Source organism: Pollicipes pollicipes, unplaced genomic scaffold (genome assembly GCF_011947565.3).
Source record: "Pollicipes pollicipes isolate AB1234 unplaced genomic scaffold, Ppol_2.1 Scaffold_4881;HRSCAF=5763_pilon_pilon_pilon, whole genome shotgun sequence".
Lineage (NCBI taxonomy): Eukaryota > Metazoa > Arthropoda > Thecostraca > Pollicipedomorpha > Pollicipedidae > Pollicipes > Pollicipes pollicipes.
Window position 1 is genome coordinate 43761168 of NW_023596576.1, and position 21695 is coordinate 43782862.

At 56.8% G+C, this 21695-nt stretch overlaps 1 protein-coding gene across 1 annotated transcript; it reads left to right on the top strand.

Moving 5' to 3' along the window:
• Positions 1-5707: 5707 nt before the first annotated feature.
• Positions 5708-19401, top strand: LOC119100720 (serine/threonine-protein kinase 40). Its single transcript, XM_037223809.1, has 6 exons — positions 5708-5932; positions 6768-6898; positions 7208-7356; positions 7742-7876; positions 8202-8607; positions 19253-19401. Exons 2-6 carry the CDS (start codon positions 6775-6777, stop codon positions 19384-19386), a joined length of 948 nt encoding a protein of 315 aa, XP_037079704.1. The 5' UTR covers positions 5708-5932; positions 6768-6774; the 3' UTR covers positions 19387-19401.
• Positions 19402-21695: the final 2294 nt, after the last annotated feature.

Below are 21695 nucleotides of genomic sequence, written 5' to 3' on the forward strand. Positions count from 1 at the left end.
CACTAATGGTGGACAAAAGTTGACACGCTTGGTTTCGTCCCTAGTGTCCTCGGTGCCTTAGCCTTGGAGCAGCAGTCGGGCATGCGCCTTTTTGCGGGTATGCGCCCGACGCCTATTTTACTTGTGCATCACGTTCTGAACACATAATCTATTCTAGGATGCTGTGTACTTTTCCAAAGCAAACAAAACATAAACTCTGCATTAGTCTTCGGCCATCAGCTGATTACATCGGCCAGCCGTCTGGCTGTAAAAAAGCTAGGCATCAAGTCCGTGTTTGATTTAAACAGCATTTAGCAGCCATCCTTAGTTTATTTTGCTGTTTTTCCGAAAAAAATAAGCTCTAAAATGGACAGCGTGCACCATAGCCTGGAGAAAAAGAATAATATCGATGTACGTGCATACGCAGCACGCGTGTTCTCTAGGGCTGCCACTAGAGCATTAAGATGAATTCCATGTATGAAATGAAATTCTAAGAAACTTTAAATCTAGTGGTATTTTTGGGAGGAGTCTAAGCTCTTACGTGGTCCCCCCCCCTTGACGAATTCCTGGATCTGCCCTTGAATGGTAATACAAGATCGACAGACCTTTTCACGCAAACAAAAACAAAAACAAAAACAAAAAATGGAGAAACGCTTGAAATGACAAGGGAAGAAACTTAAATGACATGGAATTGGGAGTGAACACTGAACTTGCGGATAGAATACCATGGTGGTAATACCGGAGCACGAGCCACACCCCCAAACAGTCATAGCCAGCGGAAAGCCAAACTTAACGTTTGGTCTGAAGAAGGTAAGAAGTAGGGGAAAAAGAAAGGAAGAGTTAAAAAACTTACCCGCCAGCCCACACAGAGCACTCCTTCAGCACACGTAACGGCACGCATTTCAGCATTTGATCGTGTTGGGCACAGATCGAACGGGGCCCCGATAACAACGGCATATATAAGTGTATCACCTGCTGTGGTATTCGTATCTATCTTTCCCGTAAATTGGGTGCTTCTTCTCATTTTCACATCGTTGTAAAATTTTCGTTTCTCATTGTAATTATTGACTCTAGTTTTGTGGAGGTCTTTCTTTCAGTGCTTTCTAAACTACTGTCACAAATGTCATCCTCATGCCATCCATATGTCAATGTCATCCTGCAGCCTTTGCTTGCGCTGACAATGTGCATCTTCGATGAGCGAGGCGCTTTGCTGTCAATTTACGTGCTTTACGATTACTCCAACGCTACCCACAACTGGACAACTCAGCCACTCACCGTACCACTCAATGTCGCTTATCTTTCCACATCTACTCTTTTATCAGGCAGGGGCGTAGCCAGAGCCTTGGCAAGGGGGCACAGGGTTGATAAGAGACCCCCTGAGGGCAAAAGGGCCCCAGAATCGTAATATTTAATCCATTTGTTATGAAAAACATGCTTTCTTCGACATATTATATGCACATATGTCACAGTTTTCTCATTCTTTAACTGAAATCTAGGCCAGACGCCACCGCGAGTCAATTCTGCCTTAGGTTTACAACACACAAACTGACAAAAACATGCGTTAAATGGCTGCATGAAATACATCACACACGCTATTCATCTTACAATAGTCCAGTAGACTCTTTTTAGGCTGAGAGAACTCAGAAATTTGGCCAGAATTTTTATCTGAGTTGTGCGCTGGCAACAAGGATTTCGCGATGAAGATCGAAATGGGTAAACGATTTAAAATTAACACTGCCAAGCCTTCTTTGTCTGGATGCACTCGTCAATTCTGACTGAATGTTGATTGTGGTAAGTGGTAAAATTACGTGACGTAGTTTTAAGCATGCGCGCTCGCATATCTTAGTACAAAAACTCGGCGCCAGGCGCTGCAGCCTCTTAAGGCCGCGCGGCGTCTTTGGCTAACCCTACGGCTAATTGGCTAATTGGCCTTGGCTAATGGCTAGCACCAAGCTGTGGCCAGCATCTGGACGAAAATGGTGACGCATCTGCAAGAAGTAACTTTGAAGGCTTTTGGACACAAATATGTATACTTAAAGATATTCCGGGCGTTTATTTTACCTGTGCAGTTTACAGATTCGTGACAATAACGCATATTGTTCTCTACAGCACCGCAAAGTGGTGCTGGAATCTGGTGGTGGAACTGGAATAGTACAGGCAAAATCTATATTTTTCGTGTTGCTGTAACTCTTAATCGGCCCAGAGGAGAGCCTCAAAGTTATAAAAAGATTCGCTCGGTAGTCCTTGAGCTGGGCGAATTAGTTTCGAAAAAGATTCGGAATCACTTTTTTGCGAAGGTCATTGCTGCGCGCCCGGTGCCCCCCCCCCCCCCCCCCCTCTGGCGTTACGTGCATGGACCAACGCCGTCCTGTTTTACAAAAACTGCGACCCAAGCCATCGCCACCCTTGCTCCCCGAAATGACGGGCATGCCATCGGGGCTCTATGTCACACTCAGCTGCTGAGGCTATATAGCGCCGCCAGCCTCTAATCCTGGCGGGAAGGGCGGGCACCGTGGAGAATCGAATTCCGAAACTGTGGTTTTCCAGACGTGCAGTTGTTAACGCGGGCGCGTCAACCACTACGCCACCGGCGCCCGACACACAGGCTGAAACCTTTTGAAGGTACTTGTTTCACTAGTCGATTCTCCAAAGGATGAACGTTTTCAAGTAAACATGGCATGGCCTTGTGTGCTTTGAACCCATTTTGGCCCACTCCATTTAACACTCATGAGACCCCTTATTTCCGGTAATGGGGCTCTATTGAGTACAACACGATGGGGCACATTGTTGTTCCCGGTCAATGACTGAAGGCTATTTTGTCCCACCTCGGTGTGTTTTCTGGCCGTCATTCCGGCGACACGGGGCGGCATCCCCTGGCCAATCCGGAGGCCCTTAGAGGGGCATGTTATATCACATTGATTCGCCCCCTGACGCGGGAGGTCTCCTAACCCGCATAGTTGACCCTGGATGGACGCATGCACCGTCATCATTAACGCAACAATACCTCCGCTCGCCCCACGTGGTCAAATAATTGGCACATTGCCTTCGGCTGGGTTTAACGGGCCCATACTGGAATAAGGTTGGGTGGCACACCGTTCGGAACGGGGGAACCGGCCGGCACAAAACCCTTTCATTGCCTCAATATGAGCACTCATCAGAAGTTCTCTTGTTTCCTTTCATTGTCGGAAGGCCCCGACCAACGCAGGAGGCCCTGTGTCATTTGGGGCCCGTTCCCGTTCCTGTTAAGCAAATCTTCCCATGACCGATTCGAGACCCCTTGTTGGCAGAATGCCGTTAGGCGCTGTAGCCCCTGAACGATACAGGAGCCCAACCAAAGTAAATCGCGGGTCCGGCCTTCACTCGCCTTGGGAAACAGGCTCCCAGAGCTCATGCCAACACTGAGGCCGGCTGTTCGCTGTTCATGATCTCTGGCCGAAATAGAGGAACGCTATGTCCCAGGATCCATTCGGTGCAAGAGATCATCTTACTGACGGTTGAAATCACCGGCCCTACAGGCGGGGATGATTAATGTGAGCTACAACGAGCCCTTTGGGCCGCTCCGCCAGCCCTTTGGGACCTTCAATCTTCCAATCGGGCCCCTGATCTTTGGGTCCCCAAGGGGACCTTTCGGCCTCCTCTTCGTTGCCCCACTCAAACGCCGGCTCCTGGCCGACTCGGGACACTGACTGCCACAGAACCCCTGTTAGGCACTGGGTCCCTTGACCGACACAAAAACCCCTCATTGTGTCAGAGGCCCCGAATATCGCAAAATGCCGACCGGCCTCGTTTCTTCTGTTTAAGTTATGGGACCTCAAGGGCTCATACGGAATTGGGAGCCGACTTTTCGTTGTTCGTGGTCTCTGACCGACTAAACCACCCGCACCGTCTCAGAGGTTCCTTAAAGAGTGCAAAAGAGCCCCTGGACGATATTTCATGTCACCACCCTACGGAGAGCGATTCTTTCTTGCGACCTACAGTCAATCTTTCGGGCCCTTATGCCCACCAACGGGCTTTTGATCGTCGGTTCCGGCGGGGCCTCCAGGGCCCCTCCCTCTTCGGGCCTCATCGAACACTTTCCCTTGGTCGCTTTGGGGGCCCTATGAGCACAGGGCATTCTGTTAGGCGCCGTGGGCCCCTGACAGATACAAGGCTTCCCGACCAGTGTAAATCACTGGCCCCCGACTTTAAAGCTGACTTAGAAGTGGGCACTTAGGCCCATAACGCACCGAGCCGACCATGTCGTACGGTAGTGTCCTGACCGACATATAGACCCACGTCGACTCAGGGATCCCCGATCGGCGCAAGCGGCCCCTCCGACCGTTCTTTGAGGGTCCGTCTTCGCAGGTCGGGGCCCCTGAATGGGACTCCGGCCAGCCCTTTATGCCCTTAGGACCCTTCAGTCGGAGTACTTGATCGTCAAACCCAGTGGGTCTTCTAGGCCTTTCGGGCCCCTCTCGAATACTACCTCTGGCCGACCCGGGGGTCCCTTGACAACACAGGGCCCCTGTAAGGCGCTGTGGGTCCCCGACCAATGTAAATCGCTGGCTCCGGCTTTGTCCATGCCTGGGGAATGGGCCCATGGGCCCATGCTCTGCCACGTAGCCGGTGTGCGTTACTGGGGGTCTCTGATCAACGTGCGAGCCTCTGACTGGCATTGCAAAGCCCTGTGGGCTGAGGCCCCTGAATGAGACCTCCGGCCGTCTTTTCGCGCCCTGAATTGTAGGTTCCGAGGGGCCGGTACCTACCGGACGACACGTGCGGTCCCCCCCCCCCCCCCTCCTGCCTGCCCTACTGGGTTTCAGGCAGTCGAAGTCCTTATCTATCCTACGTCGTATTCTCCAAACATTAAAGACAAGTGCCCCCACTTAACGCACTCGCAACGCAAGAGCTACCACATCAAACTCGCGCGTTCTTTGTTAAAGTGATTTATTTAATCTGGTAGCGCTTTCACTCCATGCCGACGGACTGCCAAAAAAAATCCTGGCAGCAGCGCCAGCCGGCGTGTCTGACAGTCGCAAACCACGCCTACTTTGTGGGTCACTTGACGTGACGTAGGGCAAATACTGGGCTGTGATTGGTGCTGCCAAAACGTGCTGACCGCAGATCGAACAAAATCCTCGTCTTGTATACCCGCCGTAAAAATGACCCAAATCTAGAGAAATAGCTGAACGGGAAATTATAGAGTTGATGACATCCCTTCATAGTTCAAGATGGTATCAATATGATCAATTTAGTATTAACAGATGCATGAAGTTCGGTCAAGTTGACAGCGTTTAGCTATCACCCGCGGTTTGACAGGGTCTTACCCGTTGCGACCTTCTTTGCCACTGATGAAGCGTAAAGAACTTATGTAATTCTGCTTTTGAGTGCCTGCGTCACTCCATCCATGCGTCATCCCATTTCTAATTATTTTATCGGAATCACTTTTGGCTAAGGCATGTGCACACTCAAAAGTCGCAGTACTGAAAGCACAAATGACGTCATAGTATTTAATGGATGCATTTTTACAATGAATCTCTTTTTTACTCATAACTTAGGATACAATAACGATTTTTTTGTCAAGGTTATGACTAAACAAAGACTAATCAGACCACAAACCATACATTGGCTTATAACTATTAATGGCGTCATCAAGAGTGTCAACGAGTCAGCTTTTTGTTATTCCTTGAACGACCATGCCTTGTCCGACTCACTGTGGTTTGCGTCACGTTTGCGTCACCTCGGATGACCCTGGGGCTCCGCTGGCTCGGTGTCGCTGGCACAATATTGCGTCGCGGCCCCAGTGGTCCCAGCCTTTCCTCATCATCATGGCGGGGCGTTGTTAGTCTACCTCTTGGCTTCTGCCATAAGGTAGCCATTTTTCGGAAATTCTGTGCGCGTGAGTGAGGGCAGTGTGTGAGCAGTAAAACTGCCTGAAGTGCCCAGAGATCTCCCCCTGTCTGGCCTCGCGCAGGTAAGAACAGTATGCCTCTGCAGTAGTAGATACATATGTGCATTGATATATATCGCGCGGTGTAGCTGTCACGCTGATCAGGTGTAACATGCTCATGTTCTGAGGGGAGGCAAGGGGTGTCAAGGTTTAATTAAGGATATTACGTGCAGTGTGCGCATGTATAGCCACATACCCGAATTTGAGGAACGTAACTTTTTAACAGTTATGTTACAAAGAAAGTGTCGGTGGCGCCAGTTATGTCATACAGTGACATTTTCACTACAATCTTGAATGACTGTGTGAAACTGCCATTTGCAACTCATGCTGTTCATATGTTGTTATGCATCTGGGCCACACCTGGCATGATAGCATCAATGAAGATATGAAGGTGTTTCAGGTTGATTTCTAAAGATTTAGCTGTTCTATGATGTGCCTCTCAGGCATAATAAAGAGTCATTAAGGCCATTGAAAACAGCTGAAAGTGTAACCTTGTTGTTTAGCTTTCAAATGACAAGTAGGAATTAACTTTGGCTCTGAAAAACTAGGATGGCTCCATGCATAAATAACTTTTTTCAACAAAAATTATCATGGCGTAGAATATGACTTGGCTCAACTGAGGCAAGCTATCACTTCAATCTTGATATTTTTGCTGGCTTGTTTTATGGTCTGCTGCATCCATTATCTAATGACAAGTGACATGCAGCAGAGATGTTATTTTGGCATACACCTTGTTTCTAGCTGGCTGTTTACTTTAACAACTTGCCACAAATCAGGTACATAAATGTTGCATGTATCACAGTGTGCATTTATAGTGCATCAGGGTTGTGTCTTTAATGCATTGACACTGCATTTTCAGTGCTGAGATGAGTTTCCGGTCTAGAAAAAGATCATCTAGCTGCTGCTGCTCACAAGTTGTTCCTGTTGTCAACCCAAAGAAGATACGGATATCTGAAGCTTTAGGCTCTTTGAAAGAAAAGGATGTATCATGTAAGATGATGTGCATATGGTAGACCAGTAAAATTGTGCATTGCTATTTGCTAGATAGACCATTGTGGTAATATTCCTCACCATTCCTGATGTATATTGCTCTGTTGGATGTCTTTGTAGAATAGACGTGGAGCTTGTCAAGACAATGTATTGTGTTGTGTTGAATGCTGCTCCTCATCAGCTAGTGATTGGGTTTTAAGGCCACACCAACTGCAATGGTTATTTGCACCCTGCCGCATTGCAGCTGTGCTGCAGTTTATAATAGTCTTGTTGAAAATTTCTGTGGATATCAGTGTTTTTCTCCTTCAGATCCTCCTGCTGGAACGCCAGTAGACCTGGTTCGAGTGAAGAAAGTTGGACCTTTCATCCTGGGACCAGTTTTGGGAAATTCTCCTGTCAAAAGTATTGTTCAGTGCTTGGCAAGGCAAGAAAAAACAGACAAGTTCTTCACTGTCAAGGTATGCTTTCCAGCAATTTTTATCCTGTACTGTGTGAAAATATGTTCTTCACTGTACATTATTTTGAAAAAGTTTTTTGCTGGTTGTGAATGTGAATGCATTGTGATCTTGAAAAGAATTTCTCCTCTTGTGCTATGTAAGAAATGTATTGTTCTATTTGAAACATTTTTACAAACAAGCGGGTTAATTAAAAATGATATGAACCTTACTGTATTACCCGACATTTCCTTAAGTAATGTTAGGTGCAGTCTTCTGTCATCTCATGCAGCAAAATTGCTGAAACATTATCCAGGTTTGCTTCCTTGGCTGTGATGCTGGGAAAAGTCTGCTGCATTCATCTCCTCCCCATTTCATTGCATAACCATCTGTGATTTTTTCCACTTAGATATTAAGCTTGAAGCCTCCTAGTGAGGAGACACAGGACGACCGGCAAGGCAAGATGCTTTTGCATACGGAATACTCGCTTCTCTCACTGTTGCGAGGCCAGCAGGGGGTGATTCAGCATCATGGACTTTACAAGGTGCTGCAACTTTTCAGTGTTATGTGTTGTTTTCCATATTTTATGTGAATGGTCAGCTTCAATTGTCATTTAATAGTTTTGGTAGCTTCAGTCGTCAGTTAATAGTGTTGGTAGCTCCAATTATCAATGTTAATAGTGTTTCCTATAATTTCCAGCATGGACTGATTTGCCAGGGCCACCCTCACTGTTCATAGATAAAGTTTTATGTGGGTATACTTGCCCACCATCTGCTTGGTGTGTTAGCCAGCTGGCCGGCCGACTGGTGCTGTGTGCGTGTATGCCGCGCCGCGTCCGGCTCCGCTGTGACCGTGGCCGTGCGCCGCAGGACATCGCCCTGGAGGAGGTGGACACGAGCCGCGGCACCGTCTACTCGGGCCGCGCCGTGCAGCGCGTGGCGCTCGTGCTCGACTGCCTCACGCCGCACGACTTCTCACCCAGCGAGCACATCAACCTGCAGCACTACGTCATCCGCCAGAAGCGGCTGGCCGAGCAGGAGGCGCTGCTCGTCTTCAGCCACGTGGTGCGGGTAGTGGCCATGCTGCATAAGAATAACGTGGTCCACCGCGACCTCAAGCTGGGCAACATCGTGCTCAACCGGCGCACCAAGAAGGTAGTGCTGACCAACTTTTGTCTGGGCAAGCACCTGCTGAACGAGGACGACCTGCTGAAGGACCAACGCGGCTCGCCGGCGTACATCAGCCCGGACGTGCTCAGCGGAAAGCCCTATCTAGGTGAGTGCCGACTCCCTCTGCGGAGGTGCGAGTCGCCGGCCGTGGCCGCCGGTGTCGGTCCCGCCCACCGACGTGCTGGCCGGAGGTGCGGCGCTCCGGCTTCGGCTGCGGACCTCCGCGTGGCTCCGGGGCGAACCGGTGGTGTCCAGCTCGCGTGGTGGCGGACGTGACGCCGCGGCCGCCCGGTCCCGACTGCAGGACGCGTGACGTAACGCCGGAGGTGGTCCGGCTGTGACGAGTGCGCCCGGGTGGCGCCGTGCCGCGCCGGGCAGCTGCATTGTTTGGCGTCGGCCGGCGTCCGGACTGCACCCGCGTCCCGGCGTAGTCGCCGGTCTGCGCAGTTTGCCGCACCCGTAAGCTGATCCGAACGGCCGCGAATCACCGCTGCACGTCGGCGTCTGTTATCGAACGCCCCGACGGCCGCGATCGGGAATGATCGGTCGCCGAAGGCAGGTGCCGGCCGCTGTACGTGCTCCGTGTCCCACCGTGGTCCCCCTTGCCCTCCATCCGAGTGTTGCGTCAGACCGCGCCCGCGCTCGCGGTGATGATTGGCCTCCGGTTGCACCATATCGGACGAGTCCGCACGCCTTCCCTCCCCCCCCCGTCCCCCTTACGCTACTGTTGGAGCGCGAAAACGCAGTGAGTCGAGGGAAGGTTACCCGTGGAGGAGCGCTGATCTTGGTAGACATACCGACGGGGCGACTGTTTGCAGGATCGGTGGGGGTGGTGGGTGATACTGGAGGTAAACATCTCATACCTTCGTAGTAGCAAGGGGGCTTTGGGGCACTTCGGCTGGGTGGTCACTTAGCGCCGATATCTCACAACGTTGTTGATGCTGGCAAAGGAGCACGTTAAGACGGCGCCTCCGAGACGTATCTCCTACGGCCGCCCAAAATGTGTGGTGTACGCGCGTGGTGCGCGCTCTGGTTTGTGACGCGTGGAAAGGCTCGGCATTCAGCTAAAAGACGAGGTTCGAGCGCATCTCTGCGCGAGGATATGCAGTAACAGGTCGCGGGTTCCCGGTGTTGAATGCAGCTGCCCACAAGGTCACCCGTCGGTGAGCAGGCACGCGCCCAGCTGGTACCCGACCGAACTTTGCACTCAGCTGCTCACAAGGGCGCCCTGGGAAAGCCGGCATGCGGCCGGCCGGCTTTCAGTAGCTTCGTATGTGAGGAGAGGCCGTTGTGGAGGCCATGTAAGGACCGGATCAGCGGAGCGGCCAGGTGCGCGCGTGGAATGCGGGGGCGAGGCCCGTGCACGGGCGTGACGCCCCGCGCCCAGAATAGACTCGTGACCGGGCCGGACCGGCACCGGCACGCGCGCACTCGCGACCTGCGACCGTGCGGCATGACCCCGCACTGGTGCATCCGGGAAAGCCAGTGGCGGGGATTACACGGGCGACGCGAAGCTAGCCGCCGGGGTGGGCAGTTTTTACGGGCGCCAGTTGTGCAAAGTCATGCGGGTGGCAGTGGTGCGGCCGCTGTTGTCATTGCCGGTGGTGAAACGCAAGATGCACAGTCACCGTCCATCGCAACCAGTATTTGCCCAATGCCAGACTGTCCGTTGTCCTAGAGTAGGATAAGCCGATTTGCTATGGCTATTGTCGCGACTTCTTTGCGAGGTTCATATACTCGGCCCCGGGGTTTAAGTGTCCCGTTCGTGCGTTGTTCCGAGGCTGCAAGCCTGTATGGAATCCTTTTGCGCCTCCTGTTTCATCATGGTTGTTACCAGCTCAGTGTTTTCCGCTGCGTTGGGCGATCCAGAGGACCTGACTCAGGTTTCTCCGTTGTCCTCGCCGGTCATTGGGCTCCTTCAAATGTGAGTAAACCGGCCGGTCGGTGGCGGCTAGCGCCTGCCGTTCCACTCCGCGATACGCCTCTGGTTTGGAGCAGAGCCGCGGGCCGAGCGAGCCTGACTCGAAATATGGCACGGCTGTTAACATGGACAGCCCGGTCGGTCCCGGCTGTAGCGCCAGTCACAGACAGATGGTGACAGCCACTGGCGGGGATCCGTGCAGTGCGCCGTAAATACGTGGCGCGGTTCTTTAAACCTTGTGCTGCCATTGTCCAGAATCAAGTACATTACAGCTATTTTTTATGCGTCGTTTTCTGGCGGGATTGCAAAGAGATCAAAATTTAACGCGAATAACGCGATATGGGTCGAAAGCAGGTCTACAATTTGACAACCCAAGGACGCTGTGTTACTGCAGAAAACGACAGTCGTATTGGCAGAAACGTGCGTGGCCGCGCGGCGCGGACCGTGCGCGTCAACACACCATGGATACACCGGGCATGAGTATTTTCACGGATTGAGGTCAGATCCCAACAACCGGAGCAGATACAGGTGAAAACCAGCTGCAAAGTACAGGCGAATGGGAAGTGGCCTGTAGTCTCATGTCGCCTTAAGGAACCGCCGAATACATGCCACTCTGACGTAGACTGAGATAGCTGGTGTCACGAAAACCTCACAGGGTGTATGGTAAACCATTGAGCAGCATCAGCCAATTGTATTGCAGTCCTTTGGTCAGCGTCTAACATCACAAACCAATTTTACTTCATCGGGTTCATCGACCAAAATGACTACGGCAGGCCAAACGCTTACGTCGCCAGTTTCCAAATTCGTAAACCAGGGCGTGTACGCCACGTTAGCGGTACATCCCTGCCTGCCCCCATGAAAACGGAACATTTTGTCGCATTGAGAGGACCCACTTATGTGTGGTTGCTCTGTATCATTGCACATGTATCACATGCCTCATACCAATGTTCATCTGTTGTCATCTCGCACGTCCCACGCTGAAGAAGGCGCCTGATTGGTTGAATTGTATCGCGTTCACGTTGTCCCTCGCGGGACTCCAAGGTCTTGTTGACCTTGTTGTGCAACGCTCGCTCTGTTCGGTCTACGCAATAGAGCCCGCTCTCTTGGTTTCAAAAACGTTCACGTGGCTTGCTGGGGTATATTGTGACCGCATGGATTCACTTAGAGACAAGCGAATGACGTTTGGACGGTGACATTGCGTTGTTGCATGCTTACATTATCGAAATGTGAACGTTGTGGGTTTCAGAACATCACGTAAGAGTCGAATGTTCCGTGAACAATATTCTGTGAGCCACGATCGAAATGATGCTCACTTGACGCCTGAGTGAACCGTTTCCACAATTGAAATGACTTATGTAGTCTTGCACCAGAATATCTCACAACGCACTGTTAAGCTTTCGACGTCATAATGTAACCCAGCATTTCTTCCTCCACGCCACGCACGAAAGCCTGCTAACAGAATGTGGTGGCCCAGTATCGGCTCGCCCCGGCCCTCCGACCAGTGGCCCCACGTCCGTCTGCAGCGCCGTTCGCGAACTCCGCTGTCCGTCCGCCGTCCGCCGGCACGTTGCTCCGCCCCGCCGCGGGTCCGCCCCGTCCACGCGTTCGGCGCCCTGCGCCGGTGCTGTAATCGGCGCCGGCCGTTGCGCAGGGCCGCAGTAGGGGACACTCCCAGCGGCTGCAGCGGGCCGGCCCGATTCGGTTGCGCAGTCCGGTTACAAAACATTGGCGGGCGGCCGGGCCCGGGTCGCGCGGGCGCACTGCGCCCTGCCGACAGGGTCGGGCGGGGCGCGCGTCAGCGGCGCGCGTTGACGGCGGCGGCGGCTGCAGGTGGGACGTGACGTGCTGGGCCGAGCTGCGTGCCCGGGCGCGGCACGCGGCGGCAGGTCGTGCACCCGTGCCGCGCCGGCCCGGCCTGGCGCGCCGGCCGCCGCCGCCGCCGCCCGCTCAAGGCTGATACAAGGTCAGGCGCGCTGCTCATCACGTGTGTGTCAGGGTCCGCCGGCAGGCTGGTCCCGGCCGCCCATGACGCAACGCCAGAACCAGTTGCACCAGCTACCCCTCCCTCACCCCCCTCTCAGCCGGCTGCTGGCCGGCGGGGCGCCGGCGGATCGCCCGGCGGGCCGCGCCGCGGCTATTCTCATCCAATTGACTCATGCCACGCCGCGAATGGTGCTGGCTATTTGAGGCGACGTTTCGAGAAGCGGCTCGCTGGAGACGAGCGAGCGGCGTCGTTTCCAGTCCACTGGCCTCCACGGGCGATGTCCGTCAGCGGAGGTGTGCGGCGCGTCGAGGCGGCGCGCCGGGCGCCGGCGTCGAGCGACCCGAAGCCGATGCGTGGCGGCTGTCCGCAGTCACCCGTCTTGGTACCGCGCGCTCCCTCCTCAGGCCCCGCCGCCAGCTGGTAACCAGCTCCAGGCGTACCTCAGCCGCATACTTCAGGCTTGTTCCAGCGCATTACGTAGCGAGACAGCGGTCCAGTTGCCACCCGGTAATCTAGAGAGTATTAGTGACGCAGCACTGGTGTCTGTTCGTCATTAGCGAGTGTTGGTAGTTGCCTATGACGTCACAAATCGCTGTGTCATGTACGAACGACTGAAGTCCGTTTACTGTTGAATATTTGACGTTGCCTTCTGTGACGTCAAGGGTGTCTACCCTGGCATAGCGTTGGCCTATAAAGAACGTGCCTCTGGTCATGACACCTGTGACCAACGTCGTGCAATAGGCCACCGGAGGTGCGCGCTCTACTTTTCGTCAGCTCCACCAACCAGATACCATATCCACGCACCTCTTTCCGACAGTATTGAGTGCTCTCGCAACTGTGGCGTTCTCCCCCGCCGTTTAGCGCGCGCTCCCTCGACCCTGTCGCCCTGCCAGCCGGGCCGGCGGCCCCCCATATTACACGTGGCCCGCCGACTTCGGCTAACGGGTCAGCCAGCCGTTGCCACACCGCAGCCATTGTAGTATCGAAACGCATGATGAAACCCGTTTTTCTCGTGTGGGAGCGCGCGATTGCAGCGGGCGCGTGTCGGCCGACCGACATTGACATTGGCGGTGACGGGCGGCCGGTCGGGTCACGGCGCCGGTTACACGGCCCCGTGACCTCAGCCGCGCCGCCGAGCCCGCGCTGACCTTCGCGCTAATTGGCGTCGGGCGGCGGCGGCGACGGGCTCCGACCGGAGCCGGAGGTGGCCGACCAGCCGCCGGAGGTGTGGACTGCCGAGGCCGGGCAGGCGCGCCTGCCGCCGCTGGAGGTGCGGGCGCGGGCTGGGCGTGGCTGCTGGTGTGAGGCGCCGGGGTGGGTAGGGAACGCCGACAGCGGCTGGAGGTGTGCCGTGTCGGGACAGGATGGGACGTGCCGTGCCCACGGAGGTGCGAGGTGCGGCGACAGGACAGGCTCGTGGAGCGCTGCGGTGGTGTCGAGTGTGCGCCCTACACCAGCGGGTGGCAGATCACGTGGCGCGCCGCCCACCTCGTTCCCAGGGACGTGGTATCCGATGGCTCGGCTGAGCCCTGGTGTGTCAGGCATGACCGGTGTGTCAGGCATGACTCAGGCCGTCACGGGTAGTTCGCAACCTGACACTGTCCTTCCCACTGTCCTTGACACTGCCCCTGTCCTTCGCATTGGGAGGTCATGCGTGCCACTCCATTCGATGCCTCTTGGTCGTCGGGCGCATTTGAGTCTCAGCCTTTCATCGTTCCCGTCAGCTGGGGGCGGCATGCACGCTTTCTGCAGACGTTCGCGAACCTAATTTCATGGGCGTCAGTGCCTGTGATGAAACGATATTTCACCAATCGTTTGCATAGTGCATTGTGAAACGTCTCTGGTTTCGTTAGCGTGAAGTAATTTCGGCCCGTTGGATCGGGGCTCGGCGTGAGTGGCGGTCCGACCCTTCACACCTCGGCCGTGAAGGCGAGTCTCGGGGACAGTGCAGCACGCCGCCGGATGCGACCCGCCGCCGTCGGCTCAGGCCCGTTCCACCGCGGCCTCAAGGCTTCGCAACCTGCTTCAAACGGTTGTGCAACGCCGGCTGGGAGTGCAGCTAATGCAGTCTCCGTGCGCGCGCGCGCACCGTGTGCGCCGGCTCCAGCGACGCCCGCGGTGCGGGTTTTTGCGAGTGCGTGCCCTGGATGCGGCGGTGGGCGCGGGTGGTGCAATCGGCCGATAAACAGAGCCACCCGTAATGGTCTGACGGGGCACCTGCTGACGCAACTGGGCACGGAGGGACCGCGCGCCACCGTCGCCGCCGCCGCCGACCGCGCGCCGCGCGCCGCCGGGCTCCGTGCGTGCTGTATGTCTGTCTGCAGTTGTGTGCGTCCGGCCCGCGTGTCCGCGTGACCATCCGTCCCAGGCCGGCGGGCCGCCCTCGGTCGTCGACCGCGGCGGCGGCGTGCCGGCCGATCGAGGTGCGATTTCTCTGGCCGTGTCGTTACTGGCGGCGGCCCTGTCGAAAGTCAAACGACTGTCAGCGACGTTTGGAAACGGCGATGCGCGCGGTTCTGTAAGCGGCCGTATTTCGTGACCGTCCGTGTGCGAGCTGTCGAAACATGTCGGCGCCGCGCCGGCGGGACGTGATGGCCGGCCGTGGCCGCGGCGGCCGCCGGCGACGCACCCGCCGCGGCCTTTCGCCTGTGCTCCAGCGGCTCAGTCGACGGAGGAAACCAAGGCGACCGGCAACTTCATCCGGCCTGTTATCCGTGTCATCCCCGCATCTGACGCAACCGCGAGCGCGTATATTTAACGAGGTGTTTTTCGTTTCGGGAGCTCTGGTGACCGCACATTTGAACTAAGGCAAAACCGATTGCGCGCATTCTTCGTGATTTGACGGGACTGTTTCAACGGTATCTGTTTTTTTTCGCACGACGTCTGGAAGTTCGAGATTCGGGGAGGGGGAGGGGGGTGGCGGATGGGCGCTGTAGAAGTCAGCTTTCCTCCCGGTCGAGCACTGATGTCTCAGACCCCCGGGGGGGGGGGGGGGTGACGGATGGGGGCTGTGGGAGTCAACTATCCTCCCGGTCGGGCACGCATGTTTCAGGTCCCGCGGGGGGGGGACTGTGGGAGTCAGCTTTCCTCCCGGTCGGGCACGGATGTCTCAGATCCCCGGGCGGGCGCAGGTTAATTTGTTGCAAACTAGGCATGCGTTAGCGACATGTTGTCAAGCGCTGGTAGCGTAGAGTTGGGCATATTATTGTGAAATATCAGCTCATTGCGTGCAGGCTCCGCACATTTCCCCATATGGCGCCGGGGTTGCGCTATTGCCTTTTACTTATTCTTCAAATCGCTTTCGTAGGCTTGCGCGAATGTTACGCAAGGCTCGTTGCGAATGTTTTGCATTTTGCACCTGCGTATGTCAGGTCCCTTTCATGATGTTCGGTAGTCGTTTTGTCCGGTCCAAACAGGTGCAAGTTGAAAAGATAACAGCGTTCATTGATTACCAGGTCCGTGAGGCGCTAGTGTCCTTGCTTTTAACTGGCTTCGACGACAGCGGCGTTGAGCCAACATGGGAACGCGTGCAGGGCTGGCGAGGTATTCTGTGAAGCCAGTTTGGGTCGTCGCTAGGTTATGGCAGTTGTAACACGGGCAGGGAAGAATTTCCCTTCATATGGAGTTTCGTAGCTCGAAACGTCCTCGAACGCTACATTATCCGCGGATACACACAGCGCACACTGTATCCGAGCTGCTGACGTTTGCTGCGGCCCCGGGTATGGGCGCCTGGGAGCGCAGGGTGGACGCATCTCGCTGCCCGGCACTCCGCCGTGCGCTAGGTGGTCAGGCGGCTGTCATGATGTTGCCCCCAGCTGGCCGCGACCCGCACCGGGTCACCGACGACGGCTCCTCCATCCGCCGGGCGGCTAGCCGGACCCGGACAGCCATCGATGTCACGCAGGAATGCACAGCTCCTTGTCGCCGGTCAGCGGCGATGACAAGGGCGTATCAACATCACCGGTCAGCGGCGATGACGAGGGTGCGTCCACGTCATCGGAGGGCGACGATAGCCCGCGTCTGCCCCCGTCTGATCACACGGGCTTCCCCAGCGGTTGCGTAGCTCGCCCGTGTCCACCGCCGCTGAGCCACGCATTGCCATCGACAGCGTCCGCCTTGTCTGGCGACCATCCGGCCGGCACTGGCGGGCCGTACCGCCGCTAACGTGCCGCCTGGCCGCCGCTGGCCGGGGGTGCCGACCATGGACGGCCGGGCGATATCGCGCGCTCGCGCCGTGCCGTGACACACCCGCCGCGTGGGAGGCGCGCCGCTGTCTCACTTCCCGTGTGTTGCGCCACGCCGCGCGCCGATGGCGGCGGCGTGCATCGCAGCGCCCGGATCCGGCGGCCGGCGAACAAAGGCGGCGGGTGTGGTGGCAGCAGCCGGCGACGGCGCGCCCGCGGCCGGCCTTCGCGGCGCCGCAGGACGGTGGCGAGCTTCTCGACCGGTCCGGGCGGCGGCGGCGGTGGCGGCGGTGGTCGGCCCGGGCGGGATGGTCGGCCGCCGTCCTGCTGTCGCCGCGGTTCCGGGACCTGCTGACCGGGCGTGATCCGCCCAGCTTCGCACGGGGCGGCGGCCGGACACGTGCCGCCCGCGGCGGAGCTGCGCCGCGCGGCCCCGGCTCGGCCCAGCCCTCACCGGAGGTGTGGAAAGCGGACCGTCGGGCTGGCGGTAATGAGTCGCGTCGAGATGGGATGTTTGGAGTTATTTCTCTCACGTATAGCTTCCGTTAGAGCGCGATGCCTGGCAGCCGTCCTGCTGACCAATCAGCCAAAACGACCCATCGTTGATTTGTCACGGTTTGTCAGACTCGTTCGGAATGTACAGCTGATGTGAAAGACGTCGGCCGAAAGCTGGCACGTCCGTGGTTCTAGGCATGGATTCCATTTCAAAATCCGTAGGCTTTTTAATGTTTTTGTTGAAGTTTCTTATGTGTTTCATACGCCCGGTTTTGTCGCAACGGGCTTGTCGATTTCATCCTCATGCTTCATGTCTGTCATTATCGGAGATCCTAGGCAACACCATCCGCTGTTTGGAAATAACTTGTCCCGGTCGCAATGGGTGCAGTGGAGCTTCATCCAGTTGTTCGCTGCTCTCTTTCCGCCTGGTTCTTATTAAATGGCGGTCACTAGCTCCGATGTATTCAGCCACGACGCCCTGTCAGTCTGAATCGTTTCTCTGCTGCCAGGTCCCAGAGCGACACATTTATTACAAAAATGCTCAACGGACGCCTTCCGCTCCGGAGCTCTGGACCAGAGGATGAGCTTTTCGCCGTGGGCACGTGTTCACATATACGGATGATGTAAAAACAGATGACTGAGTGGTGACTGAGCGCATCGGCGAGCGCGCTGCCACTCGTTCCATCACTTTGCTTGCTAACGCGTCAGATGTTACATCCGAACTTATGCCGCTGGAAATCGGGATTCACGCCTCATGTCAACAGTCAGCAGCCTTTTAGCTGGGAAGGTGTTTTACCAGGGATGTTCCTTGTGCAGGATGATGTAACGTGTAATTATCAGTTGACAGTGCGGCTGACAGAATCACTTCCTGTTGGGACTTCAAGCCATGTCGGATTGGTGTTTAGAGAATCAAGCTGCCAGATGTCTTAGAGAGGGGGAAGGCAACGCTGGTTCTTTGCACACGTTCGCTCCCACGCCATACTTGGGACGTTTACCGATCTGTCGGAACTTCAAAACGCCGACAAGGTGGCAGCATAGTCGGAATGTGATGATCGGTAATAATCCCCATGCTCCATGAGTAAAGACCAGTTGCCACCCCGGCTGGGGGGGGGGGGGGGGAGGGGGGACTTGGCATCCCACAGGTATCGACAAAAAGCGGAGGTTCTCTCTAGGCTGCGCGTTGGCCATACTTATGCGACTGACTCTGTGGCCAGGAGAGGCCAAGTGGTTTCGCTGTAGTGTAGCACTCGCCGCCCACGCTGTGTGTCGTGTGCGCGCGCGCTGTGCTCACGCTGTGTGTCGCGCGTCAGTCGTGTGTGCATATCCACGCCGAGCGGCTGCATTATTTTAAACGGTATGCTGCCCGCATAGATTTCGCGGCGTCTGGAAATAATGGCGCGTGCCTCACGCAGACCGCTTGTTTTTCTTAGAGCTGTACTTTCTCAGCTGTATGCAAAAATGATAGAATATGCACTCATTGCTTTGTATCCGCATCCAGTTTGACGCACCTGAATTTTGCCCGGGGCCTACTTTGTGTGGTACGGCGAAGCGTGACGGCGGGCCGCGCGGCCAGCCCGGTCGAGGCCCACCATGGAAACTCATATGTCGCGTCAGTCACCAGGTCATGTCAGCGGTGACAGATGTCACAGGCTCTGACGGCGATCCCTGCGTTCATGTGTTCATCGTGACGCGCGCTGCGACAGAATGTCGCAAACTGGCGGGCGGCACATGACGAAGTAGATTCGATTTAAGGATCATTTATAGTTGTGGCATTGTGGTGTCTTCCGTAAACAAAGCGTATAATTGCACGTGCGAATCGTTGAAGTTGCCATTTGTTAGCGACGCGATCTTTAACACTGGCCATATGGGAGGTTAATACTGCACGTGAGTGGGTGTCACGTACCGTTCAGCGCTTTCATCCTCCCATTACGCCGGGAGTGTGTGAGGGGACCTGTCGAGGACGTGAGGAGGACCCTGTTGTAACAAGGGTACGGCTGGTGACATTGGACTCGATCACCTCCGCTTTTGGCGCTCCATGGGCAGCTTTTGGCGGTCTGCGTGAACTCGGCGGCCGGCTATTGAACCAGCGCTAGCTTTAACATTCCGCACGGTGCTGTGGAGTTTCGTGGAAGTGTGACATCGTTCGTGACCACTCGCTCTTTCACAGGCAAGCCGTCGGACATGTGGGCGCTGGGCGTTGTGCTCTACACGATGCTGTACGGCCAGTTCCCCTTCTACGACGCCGTGCCGCAGGAGCTGTTCCGCAAGATCAAGGCTGCCGACTATGTCATCCCTGAGTAAGTGCACCAGCGGCGTCCGTCACGCACCCGAGCCAGCGCCCCGCGCCACTCGCTCCATCCCGTGTCTGTGCGCCGGTGGGCGCGCGTTCCGCGGCGGTCGCCGGTCAGTGGGTCGGGGCCGGACGTGAGCCACGTCCGGCCGGCGGCGGCGGCGACCGGGCCGGCCGGCGAGAGCACGCGCGGCCCGGGCGAACCGGTGAAATCCAGCTGGGCGGCGGCGACCGGCCGACGCTGGGACGGTAGACGGGCACGTCCGCCGCCCGGAGCGGCGCTAACGCCCTCGAAGGTTCGCGCCGCCCGGTGGGGTCAGCGGCTCGAGACGCCGCCCGTCTGCTACGGTCTGGCTGGGGCGGCGGGTCTTCAGGCGTGGGGCGAGAGAAGAGAGGGAGGAGCAGGACTGGGAGAAAGACGGAGGGCGGGCCGGACTTGTCGGGGCTTTGTCGCTGTTTGCCGGCCGGCCGGCTCGGTCGATCCTCCGCCGTGGTCCGCGGCCCGGCGAGCCGGCTCCGGCTCGCCCTGCGCGGCCGGTGGCCCGCTGGGGCGCGCTATGACGTCACCGGCCAGTCGCACCGCCTGCCGGCGCTCTGACACCGATTATCGGGCTTGCTGGCACCGTCTCGCGGGTCGCGCGGAATAGCCACCGCCGGCAATGCTGGCGCTGTTGGTCAGATGTCATGCTGATGCGGCGGCGGCGGCGACGGCGGCCGGGGGCCGAGCCTTGGCCGAACGGGTTCTACCAGAATTGGGGCCAAGGTCACCCCCATCCCGTCGTCCGGATGGTTTGTTATCAAAGCGGTCACGCGGCCACCGGATCAGCTGGCTCCAGCCACTCATGGGCGGCGCTCCGAATGGGACCTGCTTTATGAAGCCCGCGCGCTCCCCCTCCCCTCCCCGTCCCTCGCTCTGCGTGAGGGGCGCCCTCGACACGCATTGGCCACCCCCCACCTCCGCCCCCGCCCCAGAGGTACACGGCGTGCGCCAGTGACACTGGGCAGTGTTGAGGGCGGCTGTCATGGCCGCCACCTGCCCCTCGAGCTGTTCATACGGTGTAGAGAACCGAGACCGCCAGGGAACCCTAGTCGGCTCAAACTTGCGACCTGCTCCAAGCATGCTGCTCCAGTTGGAATACACCTGTAGTCTATACAGTGTGGGTGTTTGGAAAATGACGAAATTATTTGGTTTTATGGAGCGGTTTAGTGTGACAAGTGCCATCGCTGACCTTTACTTCATCGACCAACAATCCTTAAATGTTATTTTCGGTGATAGGTCTGTTGTGCTGGTCAGTTATGATGGGGAGTGACACTAAACTCAAGGAAAAATGCCGCCACTGACGGCATTAGCATATAGAAAATGCTAATGCCCCATCTTAGAATAATTGACGCTAGTTTCGCCGGAAAAGTACGAGCAATTTGCTGCCTGGTTTGTAATGATAATTTTGATTTTGCGACATATGGCGTACGTTTCTGAGCCGCCATGCCCTGCAATGCCTGCCGTGACAATGTGCAGTAACGTTGTCACCGGATAGCGCAGTTACTGTTACGGCTCACGTTCTCCGCTGGCATTGCTCCATTTGTGTGTCGTTCAGTCGTCCTACTGATGTGGTGTTGATGACAGTGTGCCCGTATGCATGGCGCCACGCCACCCTGCGGGCGAGGGAACTGGCGTTGGTGTGGTGATGCTGGATGTCGTGTTACCCTTTCGATGCGGGTATGGTGTTGGTGCCCTGCTGGTGTGGTGGAGCCGCTCCACCGTGCCAGCGTGGGCCTGCCGTTGGTGTAGCCCTGAGCGTGGCGCGCCGTCCCTGCTAACGATGGGCCGCCGTTTCAGCGACGGTCGTGTGTCCGAGCCGACGACGATGCTGATCCGGCGCCTGCTGCTGCTCGACCCGCGGCAGCGCATCACGGCCGACCAGGTGACGGAGCGCTACTTCGGCCGGCACAACAACCTGCTGCGCCTCATGCACAGCCTGTACCTGGCGCCGCGCGACACGGGCGGCGACGACCAGGTGGTGCCGCAGCTGGCCGAGCCGGCCGTCGACGAGCGCCGGCCGCCGCCCCCGCACGCGCCCGGCGGCAGCCTCGAGACCAAGGTCAACCAGCTGCAGCTCATGGAGAGCAAGCTGTTCACCGTCAACCAGGAGGCGGCACGCGCCGAGCCGGCCAACCCGCTGCTGGGCATGTCGCGGCACGCGGTCATCGAGCGGCTGGACCGCGTGCTGCAGCGGCGCGACGCGGTGTGAGGGCGGCGCGGCGCGCGGTTCCCGTCTCCCCTACCCTCCCGCGGGCATTACTGTTCCCCGACCCCCTCCCA

Bases quoted from the DNA above. Each gene is read 5' to 3' on its own strand.
- LOC119100720 (XM_037223809.1), top strand. From the start codon at position 6,775: ATGAGTTTCCGGTCTAGAAAAAGATCATCTAGCTGCTGCTGCTCACAA. The intron at 7,357-7,741 runs GTATGCTTTCCA...TTTTCCACTTAG, and splicing joins ACAAGTTCTTCACTGTCAAG to ATATTAAGCTTGAAGCCTCC. The intron at 7,877-8,201 runs GTGCTGCAACTT...CGTGCGCCGCAG, and splicing joins AGCATCATGGACTTTACAAG to GACATCGCCCTGGAGGAGGT.